The sequence below is a fragment of the Chinchilla lanigera genome, unplaced genomic scaffold (genome assembly GCF_000276665.1).
Source record: "Chinchilla lanigera isolate Chin_1 unplaced genomic scaffold, ChiLan1.0 scaffold00019, whole genome shotgun sequence".
Taxonomy (NCBI): Eukaryota; Metazoa; Chordata; class Mammalia; order Rodentia; family Chinchillidae; genus Chinchilla; species Chinchilla lanigera.
In genome coordinates, this window is record NW_004955420.1 from 25102231 (window position 1) to 25118882 (window position 16652).

At 36.3% G+C, this 16652-nt stretch overlaps 1 protein-coding gene across 1 annotated transcript in view; it reads left to right on the plus strand.

Annotated features, from left to right (window-relative positions):
• The window catches only part of Setd2 (SET domain containing 2), a gene marked incomplete at its 5' end in the record, with an annotated part of 107785 nt that overhangs the window by 31605 nt on the left and 59528 nt on the right, over positions 1-16652 (plus strand). Inside the window, 7 exon segments of the mRNA XM_013513427.1 lie at positions 1368-1496; positions 5026-5149; positions 6231-6308; positions 7952-8049; positions 12178-12304; positions 14157-14291; positions 15044-15163. Of these exon segments, the coding sequence (XP_013368881.1) occupies positions 1368-1496; positions 5026-5149; positions 6231-6308; positions 7952-8049; positions 12178-12304; positions 14157-14291; positions 15044-15163 (811 nt within the window).

Here is a 16652-nt window from a genome sequence, read left to right on the forward strand (position 1 = left end):
AATTTCCAGGAGATTTATTTCATACCTGGCTGTAGTCTTCTTTTTTCTTGGTCTTTTTGAGACAAGGTTTCACCATTCAGGCTGGTCTTAAATTCATTTTGTAACCCCAGTTGGCCTGGAACTGTTAGAGATCCCCCTGCCTCAGCCTCTGAGTGGTGGGACTGCAGTGGTACACTACCACAACCAGTCTTAGTTTTTCCTTTTTTTAAAATTAAGTTTATTGGTACATTTTAGATACACATAGTGATCACATTCATCATAGATAATTTGTACCTGTACATGATATATCTTGATTCTTTTTTTTCCCCTGTTCTCTTATTCTCCCTTCAACACCTCCATTAAAATCTCCATAGAGCCAGGGATGGTATCATGCACACCTATAGTCCTAGCACTCAAGAGGATTAGGAAAGAAGATTGTAAATTCTAGGCCAACCTAGATTATCTAGCATGACCCTGTCTCAAAAAAACAAAACAACTCCATCCCCCATAAAAAACCTTGATAGCTGCTAGTTGTAGAATGTTAAGATTTCAGTGAATGTTTTGTTTTGGGATCCATTAAAGAGCCTGACTTTGTTTATTGCATTTACTCCCAACAAGGCTATGTTTAATAATGTCTTAGGTTTCTCTCAAATAGATCAAGTAGTTAACTACACTTTAAAAGACCAAATTAATGATGGATACAGTGGGAATATAATGGAAAGTACAGGTAAAGAAAATAAGAGTCTGGTGTGGTGGCACATGGCTGTAATCCCAGCACTAGCCTATAATCTCAGCACTGGGGAGGCTGAGGCAGGAGGATTGCTGTGGGTTTGAGGCCAGCCTGGGCTACACAGGGAGACCATGTCTCAAGAAAAAGATGGATGTATAATTATAATACCGTAACTCTGGAGGCTGAAGTAGAAGGATCTCAGGTTAGAGCCTAGACTGGGTAACTTAATGAGATGCTGCCTCACAATTAAAAAAAGGGTGGGGATGATCTGAGGTCTGGGGTGTAGCTCAATATAAAGATCTCAGGTTCATTCTTCAGTAATGAAAAGCAAAAATCAGATAAATAAATATAAATAAAGAAAATAAATTAACTGCATAGTTGTCAAAGTGTTGTAATTTGTACCTAGCCTGGTACAATATTTAAACACTAGGGAGTAGTAGGCAGACTTTGCTGGTGATGACCAAATGACAAGGCTGTGTTGTAAATATGCTTGGCTGTGTAATGATGTAGATACTCAGTTCTAAGGAATCCCTTTGTGATGAAAAGAATTAATCAGAAAGGCTCACTTGGAAGATAGATATTTATATGACACATTCTAGTGAAGGTGTTTTGATTCTTCTTTTGCTTATAGTTAATTTTCACCTATTTCTTATTTCAGTTCTTCTCGATGTCCAAATGGGGATTATTGTTCCAATAGGCGGTTTCAGAGGAAGCAGCATGCAGATGTGGAAGTTATCCTTACAGAAAAGAAAGGTTGGGGCTTAAGAGCTGCCAAAGATCTTCCTTCGTAAGTTACGCTTTCATCACCTTATTAAAAGTTGGTAAACTTGGTTAGATATCTTGTAGGAAAATGATTTCTCTATTACACTGAAGTTAAATGCTGATTATTGTGCAGAATGATCATTTGGTACCTTTTTGTTTTTTAATTGACTTCTAGGAAATTAATATAGAACCCGTTTGTATATACCAGAAAAAATTTTGTCACTTGTAACATTTGAACAAGCAGATACCTAGGTAGATAGTTATGTTTTCTGTAATTGCAAGCCATACTAACTGCAATAGCTCCCCAGAATTCCTGTGAAGTTCTATAAAAAAGGAGTTAGCACAAAATCTATTAATGGTCATAAAATTGAGTTGGGATAAGAGTACAAAAGATTACCTGAGACTTACTAATGTAAAAGATTAAAATGAACTTGGTAGATACACTATAAGCATTTGTTGACAGAAACAGGTTCTCCACCTCATGAAACTTTTAAGTATAATGTAATGAAAGGTTCACTTTATTTTCTACCTTTAAACATCTAGTTTTCTAATCCATTGTGTGTGTAATATTCTTAAAAAAAGTTGAGCACCTTTTACTTAATAGTTAAATATTACATATGTTTAAGGTTGAAAAGATTTAAAAATACATAAACAAAATAAAGGGAGCAAATAAAACATTTGCTGGATTTGTACCACCATTCTTTCAAAACTCTATAAAAAAAATAGCTACTCTGGGAAACTGGAGTGGGAGTAGGAATGGGGTGTGGGAGGTATGGTTGGGTGGGCTGGTCTTTTTATTGTGGAGACTCAGAACAACTAGACAATAAAGGCAATAATTTGGATTTCTAACATAAATCTTCATATATCTTTTGAAAGCCAAATTGTCCTTTTTTTTCTTGTGAACATAAAAAATGATTTTCATATCAGTCTCCTTTTCTCTCTCACACACACCTGAGCTACATCTTCAGCCCTTTAAAAAATTTTTTTTTAAATTGCAAGACAGGGTCTCACTAAGTTGCCTAGGACTTAGGATTCTCCTGCCTTACCCTTCCAGAGCGCCAGGATTGATTATAGGGCATCACCATGCCCGGCTAAGCTCCCATCTTTCTTATCTATCAAGTGAGCATAATACCTATGTGGGAAGGCATCAGTGACCTTTAAATGATGAAATTCAAGCAGCAGAATTTAGCTTTTGATAAGGGAGGGAATAGAATTTTTTTTACTTGTGAATTACAGTTCACAAGGCAGCCTATGATACGCTGTTTCTTTTTCTTGAAGGAGGGTATGCCTCCTTGAACTGGAGAGCCAGAGATTGCAGGTCTGTGAATTTTGTCATCTTTCTGCTTTACTTACAAGTTAGAAAGGAAAATTAAATATTGGTTGTAAAAACAGTGATTTCAGGTCAGAACTTGGGAGTGAAGCATTTGTCTGCATAGAGCACTAGTTGAAGTCATTGGTGAGAGTGAACTTTTAGATCTTCAAGGAAAGAACAAATAAGGGTTTAGGTAAAAAGCCAGAGAGGCTAACCATAATATTCCTAAGTGTTAGAGAGAACTCACAGAATGAAGTCAGGAAAGATCTTAATTTTGTTTTCTTTTTCTCTCTCCTTTTCTTTGCTTTTTTCCTCTTCTTGTTTTTTCTCTTCTTTTCTCTTTTCTCTTTTTCTTCTTTTGAAAACAGGCTATGTAGTCCACATCAGCCTTGAACTTGCTTTGTAGCCTGGGCTGCTCTAGTGACACATATAGTTGAATCTACATTAGAGACCTTTTTCCCTTCAGTGATATATGTGTAGTTGAATCTAATTTAAAGACCTGTTTACACACCAAAGCCAAGTCCTTTGGGTGGTTTTTTTTTTTTTTTTTTTTTTTTTTTTTTTTTTTTTGGTTTTTCTCCGGTACCGGGAACCGAACTCACGACCTTGCGCTTTGGGTGGTTTAGTTAGAGAAGTCAGAGCTCCAACTGGCTTACAAGAGAAGCATCTACTCCTTGGCTTGGGTTTTGAGCTCATCAGTACTTTCCTCAGTGTCTTTTAGTATCAGACCCTCCAAGTAGTTGTAATTTATTTGGACTACCATTGCTTTACATTAGCCCTGACATTCCACCTGTATAAGAATGAAAAGTTTGCTAAACAATTTCTTCCACCTTTATTCCAAGTTTTTTTTTTTTGTTTTGTTTTTTTCTGGTACCGGGAATAGAACTCACGACCTTGGCTTGCCAGGCAGGCTCTGTGCCGCTGAGCTTAATCCCCAGCCCCCTTTTTTTTTGTTTTCTGAATGGCCTACAGTATGCTGTTAAGAGTTCAAAGCAGGCCCAGTTTAAGCAATGCAGACCTAAATAAGGTCCATGGTATAAAAAGTTGTACTTCATACACTTTCTTTGGAGATACTTATAAAACTTTTGCAGTCTTTTCATAGCAGAGATGGGCAACCACCTATTCTACCTTTGGGCTACATCCAGGAAGCTTCTGCTTTTATGTATCCTTGGATGGATTTTTTGTTTTTGTTTTTAAATAATTATCACTATCCTCTTACAGTTGACTGGCGTGAAATCAAATGGAGTATGTGGGTTATTCTCAGGAGTATCTTTCTGCACAAATAAGTCTCTTCCAGCACCATTCTGCGCAGTTGTCTTATGTAAATTCTGTATGTGTGTTCTCCACTAGGCAGGGAGGCCACCTGTCCAGGTGGAGCTTAGATTTGAGTTTTAACATCATTAGAGATGTTTGAGGTGACAGAAGAGCTGTTCCCCTCCCCCTCCCTTCTTTTGTGCAGTGGTTAAACCCAGGGCCCGGTGCAAGTACTGTACCACTGAGCTATAGCCCTAGCCTATTGCCTTCTTTTTTTTTTTTTAACAAAAAGCCTATAAGTTTACATTGCTTCCCTGTTTTTCCAAAACTGTTTCCTACCTGTAAATCAACTTCCATAGTGGTAATATTATAAACCATACTTTACATTTTTTCCCCAGAGGTTGGGATTAAACCCAGGGCCTCACATATACTGGACAAACCCGCCCCAGAGCTTCATCCCCAGCTCAAACACTGTTTTTCTGAGACAGGGTCTTGCTATGTAGTTTGGGCTGAGCTTGAGCTCACAACAATCCACCTGCCTCAGCTTCTCCAGTGTTGGGATTACAGGTGTGTGCTACCACACCTGGCTCAGCTCAAACGTTTGTTTTAATATCCAGAGAAAGAATATGCATTTTTAGAAGTATGTATGAAGTGTAAAAGCTATAAAAAGTTTTCACAGAATGAATACTCTATGAAAAGTATTAGAAGAAAATTAACCTTGGTTAGATGCTAGATACTTAAATATACATTTTAATTATATTTAGTGTGATACCAGATTTGTGTACTTGTTGATTGTGAGACTGGGGTTCATTATGTAGCCCTGACTAATCTTAAATTTGCCATTATCACCCTGCCTTAGTTTCTCTAGAGCCCAAATTTATCCGCTTTGCATTATTTTTAAAAATTTGTTATTTTTGCCTGAATGTGTGTGTGTTTCCATATACCTCTTACACAGGAAGTGCCATATTTTTCTCCCATTGTTTGACAGGAACACCTTTGTCCTAGAATATTGTGGAGAAGTACTTGATCATAAAGAGTTTAAAGCTCGGGTAAAGGAATATGCACGAAACAAAAACATCCATTACTATTTCATGGCCCTGAAGAATGATGAGGTGAGCGGCATGGGTGTGTTTTCTTTGAAACAGAGCTGGAAGTTGTTGGACTGGAAGGACGTTTTCTGGGTTTTTTTTTTTTGGTACTGGAAATCCAACTTAGGACCTTGCATTTGCCAGGCAGGTGCTTGTGTCGCTGAGCTATATCTCCGCTTTGATACTGACTGATTGCTAAAGTGACAAAAATTAGGGCTAGAACACTGCACAGCCTGCATAGTTTGTTTTCAAAAAGGATGGGAGAGGGAAGTATTTACATTTATATATAAGCATAAACATGCTTCATGTTATAGCTTTTTTTTTTTTTCACAATTCTTAAAAATTATTGAAGGCCTCCAACATGCTTTTTTGGATCTGGGTTATATTTATTACATTTAAAACTAAAATAATTTTTAAAATACTAATTCATTTAAAAGTAATAACACATTACTTGTTAATACAAACAACATAATATTATGAAAATGTACTTTCAGAATTATTTTTAGTGGAAAATAATATCTTTTACATGTTTAAAAATCTCTTTAATGTCTAATTTAATAGAGTTCAGGTAGTTCATATTTCCTTCTACTTTCAGTGTGGAAATGGAAATTCTAGGGACCTACTCCAGGACTTGCTTGATTTACAGTAGCTCTGGGGATGGGCCCAGCAAATTTTTACACTCTTGGGGATTTGGACACGTACTCAAGTTTTAGAGTGTGGTACTGGACTATGGTGTAGCATTCATTTTGAAATGAAATAATACATATATAAAATGAGATTGAAATGCGGTAGGATATAAGAAATAGCTACAAGTAAATGGGAGCAACATTGACAGATACAGAGATAGTTTTGCCTTTATGTAAACTATTTGTAGTTAACAGATCTTCCAGAAGAAGCATTAGATATTTTGTCACTTTGATTATGAAGTAGTATAAGACAGTTCTCTAAGGTAAGGCAGGGGATAAGAGTGTGTGTGTGGGGGGGCAGGGGATAAGAGTGTGTGTGTGTGTGTGTTTGGGTTTTAAATTAGCCTTAATGCTTTTCCTTTGCAAAGTACATGACTATTTTAAAGTCTCATTTTTAAAGTATTATCATCTTCCTCCAGATAATAGATGCCACTCAGAAAGGAAACTGCTCTCGTTTCATGAATCACAGCTGTGAACCAAACTGCGAAACCCAAAAAGTGAGTTGAGGTAGAATTAGAGTTTGGGATATTTATTGAAGATTACTGGTTTTGATTGTATGCCAAAAGTACTCATGAATTTTATGTTTTGTTTTGTTTTTTCTTTCTAATCTGTTTTACTTCAGTTTGAAGTAAGTTTAGAGGGCTGGGGATTTAGCTCAGTGGCACAGCACCTGCCTGGCAAGCGCAAAGTCGTGAGTTCAATTCCCAGTATCGGAAAAAAAAAAAAAAAAGAAAAGAAATAAGTTTAGATTTATAGTATTGTGAAAATAGTACAGTGTATGTACCCGTATGCCACTCTTTAGCATCCCCAAATGATAATGTTGTATATAGCCATTATACAGTGATTATGTCCAGAGCATACTATTACCTAATTAAAAGACCTTATTCAAATTTTGGCCGCTATTACTCTTCTAATTTAGAATACAACCTAGGAATTTACATTGCATTTGATTGTTTTCTTGCCCATAATTATTTTGGGTATTACTTCAGAGATGCCAAAATACACAACTAAACTTTAATTTTAATGATATTGAGTGGTTATATTTATATTCAGATTCTTTATGAAATACTCATAAAAGACTAAATAGCCAAAGTTAGAAATATTACAAGTTTAAGAAAGCTATAGGCCCACTCTGCAGATAAACTAAATTGAGCTGTAGACTCATAAATAAATATTTATCATAATTTCCTGTTATGTGGAAATAGTGCTTTTCACTCCTGGATATTTTTTACCCTTTGATCTGTGTGCTGTGTGCTTATTATATGTATGCCATATAACAAAAAGGAAAACCCAGTCTGGAATCATTTAATCTAAGTGATGGTTCTCATCTGCCACATCTGGTGGCCACATGTGTAACGGTACGACTCCCACTCTACTATATACCTTAATCTCTTGAAGTCTGGGTTTTTCATCAGTAATGTGCCAGTGGGGCTGGAATGGAACAGTACAGTCCTTGACTTAACCTGCATGTTCAGAACAGTCTAATTGTTCTACCTGCAGTGTATTTTCCCATTTTAATTTTTGAATGTTACACATCTATTCTGATGCTTACCTTCCCTTTCACTGTGTTCAACCATATGACCAGTTTCATGAAGTTAAACAGTTGACATCAGTGTGTCTCAGTGTCCAGGCCTCATTTTGTCTTAGAATGTAGTTACTTTTGACATATGTTAATATAGATTTGCTTGTGATATCAGTGATACCACACATCTCCTATTTTGCCTATTTTCAGAAGAAGTGAATCTTTGTGTGTGGAAATACATATTAAAGTAGCACTTTTTTCCCCCAGTGCTAGAGATTGAACATAGGGCTCTCACACTGACTATTCCCAGCCCCTTCTGAATATTTTATTTAGAGACAGGGTATTACTTAGCAGCTGAATTGTCCAGGCTGGGCTTGACCTTGCAGTCCTCCTGCCTCACCCTCCTACTGTGCTGGGATTATAAACATGTGCCACATGCCTAGCTAGTAGTTACTTTTATTAGAAGTACATTATAGATAGTCTGTTAAATAAGAGTAACAAATACATTATTAAAGAAAAAACCACATGCTTAATGAAGCTACATAATTACAGTGTTTACACACAACACATTATTTAATTACTGATTTTTTTTTTCTTTTCTTTTCACAACATTCTCAGTGGACTGTGAATGGACAACTAAGGGTTGGGTTTTTTACCACCAAACTGGTTCCTTCAGGCTCAGAGTTAACATTTGACTATCAGTTTCAAAGATACGGGTAAGTATTACTTCTGCTCTTACTTTGCTGCTTCTGATAGGTAAATAGGCTTTTCAGCTGTAGAGATATAAATGTGAATAACTTAGACATTATATTTACATCCATTTTCATACTGTACTGTTTTGGTTTTGAGGTTTTTCCTACTGTTAGACACTTCTGACTGTTTAGGTAGATTATACAGGAAGTACGTAATTTTTAACTTCTTCATACCGTGTTGTATAAAAGTTTATTGTAGAAATGCTACTATATATGTGGAGAGAATAGTATAATAAATCCCTGTGAACCAAGTGTGGTGGTGCATGCCTGTAATCCCAGCACTCGAGAGGTGGAGGCAGGAGGATCATTGCAAGTTCAAGGCCAGTCTGGGCTACAAAGTGAGCTCAAGGCCAGCCTGAACTGCATAGTGAGACCCTGTCTCAAAAAGACCAAAAAAATTAAATCCCTGTGTATCCATTATTAGCTTTAGCAATTAACTTACAGCTAGTCTTGTTTCACCTATCGTATACTGTACTTGCAACAGTGACTTTGGTCCAGTGGGGTGTGGTGGTGCATTCCTAGCACTTGGGAGGCTGAGGCAGGGGAATCACAGAGTACAAGCCCAGCCTAGGCAACCCTAGTTGTCTTAGTGAGACCCGGTCTCAAAATAAAAAGGTCTGGGAATGTAGTGCAGTCCAAAGGTGCTGAATTCAGTCACCAATACTGCAAAAAGGAAAAAAAGAAAAATTGTTCATTCAAAATGGTCACTGATGCAGTAGCAAAGAGTACTTATATCACTGAAGGTGAGACGGTTTTTATTAGCATTTCAAGAGTGATCACTGAGTTGATTTGGAACACGTTATGTAAAACCCATGAATTTTAACAGCATTTTAAAAATAAAACTACATTAGTCAAAATTGAAAGAACCAGTTCTTGATTTTGAAAATTAGCTTAAAGTTTAAACAGAGAAAAGTCAAGTATTTTTCCTATAATTTTTTTTTTTTTTTTTTGAGGGCGGGGTATTGGGGTTTAATCTCAGGACCTTTACACTAAGCTGCAGCCCCAGCCCTTTTTATTTTTGAAACAGGGTCATGCTAAATTGCCTAAGCTGGACTCAGACTTTTAGCCTTCTTGCCATAATTTCCCAGAGTGGTAGGATTAGAAGCATGTACCACCATGTTTGGCTATTCTGCCTTTTATAGTTTTCTAGTTAAAAAATTAAGTAGTAGTCACTGTATCACCATTTTGCAACACCTACTGAACTAATAGATCTAAACAGTGGTTGCCAGTAAAAAAAAAAAATTAATGCTCCCTGCCCTGGAGATTTAATCCAAGGCCTTTACCCTGACCTGTATTCCCAGCTCTATTTTTATTTTTATTTTGAGACATGGTCTCACTAAGTTCCCAAGTAGTTGGAATTACAGGCATATATTACCATGTGTGGCAGTGTGTGTGTGTGTGTGTGTCCTTGTGTTCATGTGTCTGTCCGTGTGTCCATCCTTTTGTTGGGTTTCCAAGGTACTGTGCCTCACACAAGATGATTTCTGGTTATTAAGAAACCAGTACATTTGAATGGATGGAAATTTCAAATAAGATCCAAAACTCTAGTAGAAGTATTTTTTCCTATCTTATACCCAAGTGAATTGGTACTTTTGGTGTTTATACTAAAAAGCACATAGATACAGAGTTTCCTGGGTATTTTAGCCCTTTTAATGGTAGCATATGACAAGGATTTAACTCCTATGCTTAGTCCAGTTTAATAACAGTAACTGTTACTCTGGCTGTGAAGCTGTTTCATATATTCCTTCACAGATACCATGCTTCATGTCTTGTCTCATTATAAAATAAGGCAGGGTCCAGGGATATAGCTCAGTGGCATAAGCGCCTGCCTGGCAAGCACAGGGTCCTGAGTTAAATTCTCGGTACCTAAACAAACAAACAAACAAACAAACTAAGGCAGATGCTGGATCTGTCCACTTGTCATGTATTCAGGGTATGGGTGCAGACTAGATTCTATGTAGGACTCCATTTTTTGCTCTCTACTTGTGTTATCCTAAGAAATGGGCTATCAAGTGCTATTTGTGAATTCCTGCTGTATTTTCTTTAAAGATTTTTTTATTAGTACATGTTTGAGGTATACATATAATATTTATATTTGTTGTATGAAGTTGGTACATGTACATAACACATCTTCCTTTTTTCATCCCTTTCCCCTTCTGTCTTTCTCCTCTTCCTCCATCTCTTGATCCCCTTCCCATTTGCGAAAGATCTGCCTCTCTACTTCCTATTATTTTTCATTTTGCTTTTTATCTGTATTTTGGGTTTCTCATATAAGAGAAACCATGTGACATTAAAGCTTGTGTGTTTGATTTATTTCACTTTACAATTATGGTCTTAAGGTGTATTCATTTTCCCACAAATGATTCAATCTATCCCTCTTTGTTGCAGAGTAGTACTCCATTGTGTATAAAGAGCACATTTTCTTTTTTCATCCCGGTAGATATATAGACTGATTCCAAGATTTAGCTATTATGAATTGTGGTGCTATAAACATGAGTATGCATGGATCACTATAATATGGTGGGGTTTTTTGGTTGGTTGGTTGTTTTTTGGTGTTTTGAAACTGGGCCTCCCTATGCAAGGCTGGTCTCAAACTCATAGCAATCCTCTGGCCTCAGCCTCCTGAGTGCTAGAATTATAGGTGTGTACTACTACCTCTGGCCTTGTAATATGATGTCTTTAATTCTTTTGGGAAAATACACAGAAGGAGAATAGCTGGGTCAAATGGAATTCTAATTTCAGTTTTTTGAGGAATTGCCTGATTTCTGCATTGGTTATACTAGTTTATACCCCCACCAGTAGTGTAGAATGATTCCTTTTTTCTCTGTAGCCTTGCCAGAATCCTTCAGTATTTATTAAATAATGTATTTTTATGCTTCTAATTGGTACTGTCATATACTAAATCTATCAGTTTACTTTAGAGTATTTTTTGTGTGCTCTTTGATTGTAGTCCACCGGGCTTGTACACTACGTTTGTGTTCTTTCTCACCATTCTCCCTAGCCTCCATGGCTACATTTAATTGTTATTCTGTTATTATGATGCCTTATCCTTATAATAATTTTTAATGGTCAAATATTTCTTGAGTGTCCTATAATAATGCATTTTATTTGTACTGATTAAAGATTTATATATAAACATATTTGCATATAAACACCAATTAAACATTTACATAAAGTAATAGTCTGAACTATGCAAGTGATTTTGTTTGTTAGCCCAAATATATATATGATCTTTTGTTTTCATACATTAGTCAGTGTTCTCATGAAATGGAGAAATTACTATTTAACTTGTTGGCTAGTTTTGTCTAACAAGAGATTAGAAAATAAATTTTATTTTTAACTTTCACTAAAATTTATTGAGTTTATTGTGTGTCAGGCTTTATGCCAAGAGCATTATGTACATGATCTATTCAATATTTAAAACAATGCTCTTTGTTACAGGTTCCACTTTACAGATAGGGGAGTTAAAGCATTGGGAGATGAGGCAATTTCTCAGTGTCACACATTTGGAAGGAAGCAGAGCTGGGCCAAATACATGCAGTCTGGCTTGAGCCAGAAGGCGTAACCACTGTGCTGTACTACTGGATTCTTTTTTTCCCCAGTATTTATTTTTTATTAGTACATGCTTACGTTGCATAATGATTACATTCCTTGGGGAGAGTTGGTACATGTACATAACACATCTCAATTATGCCTTTTTATTTCTTTTTCCTCTCTTCTCCCGCCATTTCTTGATCCCCTTTCCATTTGAAAAAGATGTCTCTACTTCCTATTACCTATTTAATTTTTGTTCTTTATTTAATTTTTGCTCTTTATTTAATTTTGCTCTCATTTAGTAGAAACCATGTGATATTTAAACTTGTATGTCTATTTCATTTAACATTAGGGTCTCAAGATGCATCCATGGAAAATATTTTTAAAGCAATTTTTAGGCAGTTCTATTAGATAATAACAGATTTGTTAAATCTCTTAAAGTCACCCTTTTTTTCTTTAGTTTTATTTCCACTAGGCTGGTGTGGTTCTTATTTGTTGTTATATTGTTGGCATTTTCATATGGTTTTCTACCACCTAACTGACTGCTTTCCTATGCAGAAAAGAAGCTCAAAAATGTTTCTGCGGGTCGGCTAATTGCCGGGGTTACCTGGGAGGAGAAAACAGAGTCAGTATCAGAGCTGCAGGAGGGAAAATGAAAAAGGAACGATCTCGTAAGAAGGATTCAGTAAGTGTTCTGTCTTTCTTTCAACTTCCAAAACAAAAATTTTAAGAAGGGAGATAGCTTTTCTGGGTTGAAGTTTAAGAGATCATTTTACTAACAGAGAAAGCCAGAATCAGATGTGGTATTACTGGAAAAGAAGTGTGGTTGGCTATTTTTACTTCAGATTCATAGAGATTAGATTTGGGTATATAGAACTATTGAAATATTCTTGAAAACACCTGGACCAATAGTTTTCCAGAATTTGTAAACCTCCTAAGTGCAAATAAAGTATTTGTCTTGCCTCCTCTGACAGCTCATTTAAGTCTGGTCACTATATTTCATCAAAAAATGCCTAAAATATCTTAGATTTTCAAATACACTAAAGTACAGATAGTTCCTTGCTTAATTGTATTTCATCTTAACAATGTTTTGACTTTGCAAAGATATGAAAATGATATTCATTCAGTAGGAACTGTACATGGTGTGACTGAAAAATGGTGAATGTTTAAATTTTTAAAATGTAGTACAGTAAAAGACATTTCCCTTAATCCCCCTCAAGATAGTCTCTCTCATTTGGAACACACTTGTTCCATTGTTCTTGCCAGTCTCTGAACCAGTTCTGGAAGTCTTTTTTCCTAAGTATCTTTTTTTTTTTTTTTTTTTTTTGGTTTTTCTCCGGTACCGGGAACCGAACTCACGACCTTGCGCATGCCAGGCAGGCGCTTTTGCCGCTGAGCTAAATCCCCAGCCCCTTTCCTAAGTATCTTTAGGTGTGCTGTTGTGGCTACCTCAGTTTCCTGAATCAGTTCAAAATTTTTGCACTGGGAATTGAACTCAGGACCTTGTGCTTGCCAGGCAGGCATTATGCCACTGAGCTATATCCCTGTTCCTCAAAATGTTTACTTTTCATGGTTATTTTTACTGTGGGGAAGAACCAGAGGTTGCATTGTGCCAGATTCGGTATTAAAAAAATTGGATGAGGACACACTGTCATGCTTTTGCAGTCTGCTTTTCCTTTGGATGGCACTTGGCAGTGGCATTCACTGCATTTTTGATCACACTTGGTACTTCAAAATTTTTAACTTTGATCTTTTCTGGAGGCTGGTGATAGCCAATGTGATGTTCTGATGCATTCTTGATTTTGGGCAGCTGCAGTGAGCCACAGCTCCTATTCAGCCACTGAATAATGAGGATAAACAGCTGGTACTCTGTAGTAGACTGTATTGCTATAAAGTGTGTTGTTCAGTAAATTAGGTGATATTTTTGTTTTACAGAAGATTTATCTGCACTAAACCCCGTTGTAAGTCAAGGAACATCTGTTTTAAAAAATAAAGGATATCTTGTACTGATTAATACTTAATAGAAAAAGTTTTCAAGTGCTGTGTAATTTTCAGTTATTTATAATTTATTTAAAAACACCCTAATCAATTTTATACATTTATGCTTGCTTTTAGTTTCTACAAATCTTTTTTAGGAGGTAGTGACCTATAAAAAAGTAATAATATTTTTAGTAAATGTAAACAGTGAACAGAAAAATCACATTTATTTTCTGTCTCCTTTCTCCAGGTATCCCAAAAGTTAATTTCACAATTGATCACACTATTTGACCATCCCAAATTATGGACACTATATTATAGCACCACTGAGATTTCTTACCTTCCCTCTCCCTTTTCAAGAGAGGATCTCACTGTGTAGTTAAAGCTGGCCTTGAATTACTATGTAGTCCAGGCTGGTCTCAAACTCAAGATCATCTTGCCTTAGCCTTCCAAGTTCTGGAAGTGCAGACATGTGCCCCCACACCCTACTCATTGTTTGATGCTTAAGTCAGTGGGTAGCTTTCCTTTGTATAATCAGATATTTTTCTTTGCTGTGGCAGGTAGATGGAGAGCTAGAAGCACTGATGGAAAATGGTGAGGGTCTTTCTGATAAAAACCAGGTGCTCAGTTTATCCCGGCTAATGGTTCGAATTGAAACTTTGGAGCAGAAACTTACATGTCTCAAGCTTATTCAGGTGAACACCTTAATATAAACTTACCTTTTATTTCTGAATTGGGGATGGGATAGTCTAGCTGATTAGAAGAATTAATGTTATTTTTTGAACTGATATGAGTTCATATGAATTTGAAAGCTTGCAGTCTTAAAAATGGCTGAAGAGTTCAATATTAGAACTCTTTGCTGTCTTTATCTGGACAGAGAACATGGTGCTTGTTATAACCCACCTCAGCCCCTAGTTATTAACATACCAAAGCTTTTTTTTTTTTTACTATATGATCTTAAAGCAAAGGATTTTAACAGTCTTATTCACTCTCGTGTGTTTTATTAAATAGGCCATAAGAAATTGGGTAACAAAAATGGACTGATCTAACAGGAAAGAAGCCTTTTGAATAAGTATCTGAAAGGGACGGAAAAAAATGATTGAAAGACTAATTTTTAGGGCTTTAGCTTTTTCAGTAAAAGGTAGATGTAATTTTTCCCTTAGTCATAGAATTGAACTTGCTTGTAAATGACCTGTTTTTATAATTTTCTGTGTTAATAAGTCCTGTTTTATTACAGAAAAAAAAACATTTTTAACATGTCAGAAATGATTATGATCTATTATTTTAAAGCATTTATTTGTTATACAGTTCAGTTAGGGTTAATGAAAATAGAGTTTAAAGATTTCCTACAGATATGTATAGCTAAACTCTTTGGTCCTGTCCGTGGTCCTTCTGTAACATTCTGTCTCATCAACCCCTGCATCTGCTCTCCCTTCCTCCATGAAAGAATACACATTCACAGTCCTGCCTGAAGTCCTTTCTGGAACGACATGGGCTGTCTTTGTTATGGATCTGGATGGCAGAGCTTGGTGATGGCCGAGAAACTAACCAGAAACTTCAGGAAGAGGTCAGTTCCCATTCATCTTGCTTATTTCTTAAAACTGTTACGTTGACTGCTTAGGTTGAGGGTGTGTGATAGTATCAGTGATTATGAATTTAACAGTATATTTACCACTAGCATTAATAATAAACAAATTTATTATCCCAATATCATTTCTGTAACTGGAAACAACCTTCTGTGTATCTTGTTAATAGTGAGCTTGCAGCTTGCTCTATGGTTTTCCCCCTTAGTACCTTCTTAAGATAGACCACATAGCTAAGAGCTATAAGAGTAGGTTACGGGGCTGGGGATTTAGCTCAGCGGCAAAGCGCCTGCCTGGCAAGCGCAAGGTCGTGAGTTCAGTTCCTGGTACCGGAGAAAAACAAACAAAAAAAAAAGAGTAGGTTACATTATCATAATTAAGTAAAATAATCCAGTTTGTTGCTGAGATAATCTTTTGTTTGTTTTTTAAGACAGGGTCTTCCTGTGTAGTTCAGGCTAGCTTGAACTCATTATGTAGCCCAGGCTAGCTTCAAACTCATGGAAAGCCTCCTGCCTTGGGCCCTCAAGTACTGGGATTATAGGCTTAGGCCACCATGCCCAGCAAGACTATCATTTTTAAATGGTGTGAAATAATATTAAACTTGAAATCTGTGGTTCTGAAAAATTGGTGAGGAGCTGAATTCTGGATGACAAGAGTAAGAATATTTTGAGGTGCAAATGTTTTAATCAATCTCAGTAAAGATTTATTGGCAGTATTTTTAGTGGAGTTGCAGTGTATATACCATCTCATGAACAGTATTTTCTAACTATATATATATATATATATGTATACATCCTTTTAAAAATCATACTTTCTGATACAATCCCAAAGTCATTTATTTAATACTTAATGTTTTAAAATACTTTTTAAAATGAAACATTGGGCTAGACAAGAAAGTAGTTATTCTTTCCTTCATCCTCCTAGAAGATTTGGCAGTAAGTTGGAGAACAGCAAGACATGTTGGTGCATGCCTGTTAATTTCAGCATCCTGAAATTCGATGCAGGAGGATTACAAGTTGAAGTCCAACCTGGGCATTTTAGTGATACCTTCTCTCAAATAAAAAAGTCTGGGGATATAGTTCAGTGGTAGAGTGCAGTTACATTTAGTCTCAGTACTGCCAAAAAAAAAAAAAGTTGAGAAAGCTTTGGGGTTTCTGTACAACTATACTGAGGAGTATTTGGGAAGAAATTACTGGATTTCAGAGTGGGAAATGTATTTCAATGAAGCAGAGGTCTCTCCTTGCTAAGTGGCTACTTATCACAGATTAAGGAGGTAATGTCTGCATCCTTTGCATGTGAGACATCATTTAAACACATACTTGTTAGGCATGGTGGCATATGCCTATAATCCTAGTACCTAGGAGGTTGAGGTAGGAGGATTGCCATTAGTTCCAGGCCAGCCTGTATATATAGGGAGACCCTGTCAAATAGATAGGTAGGTAGGAAGGCAGGCAGGCATACAGACAGGCAGAC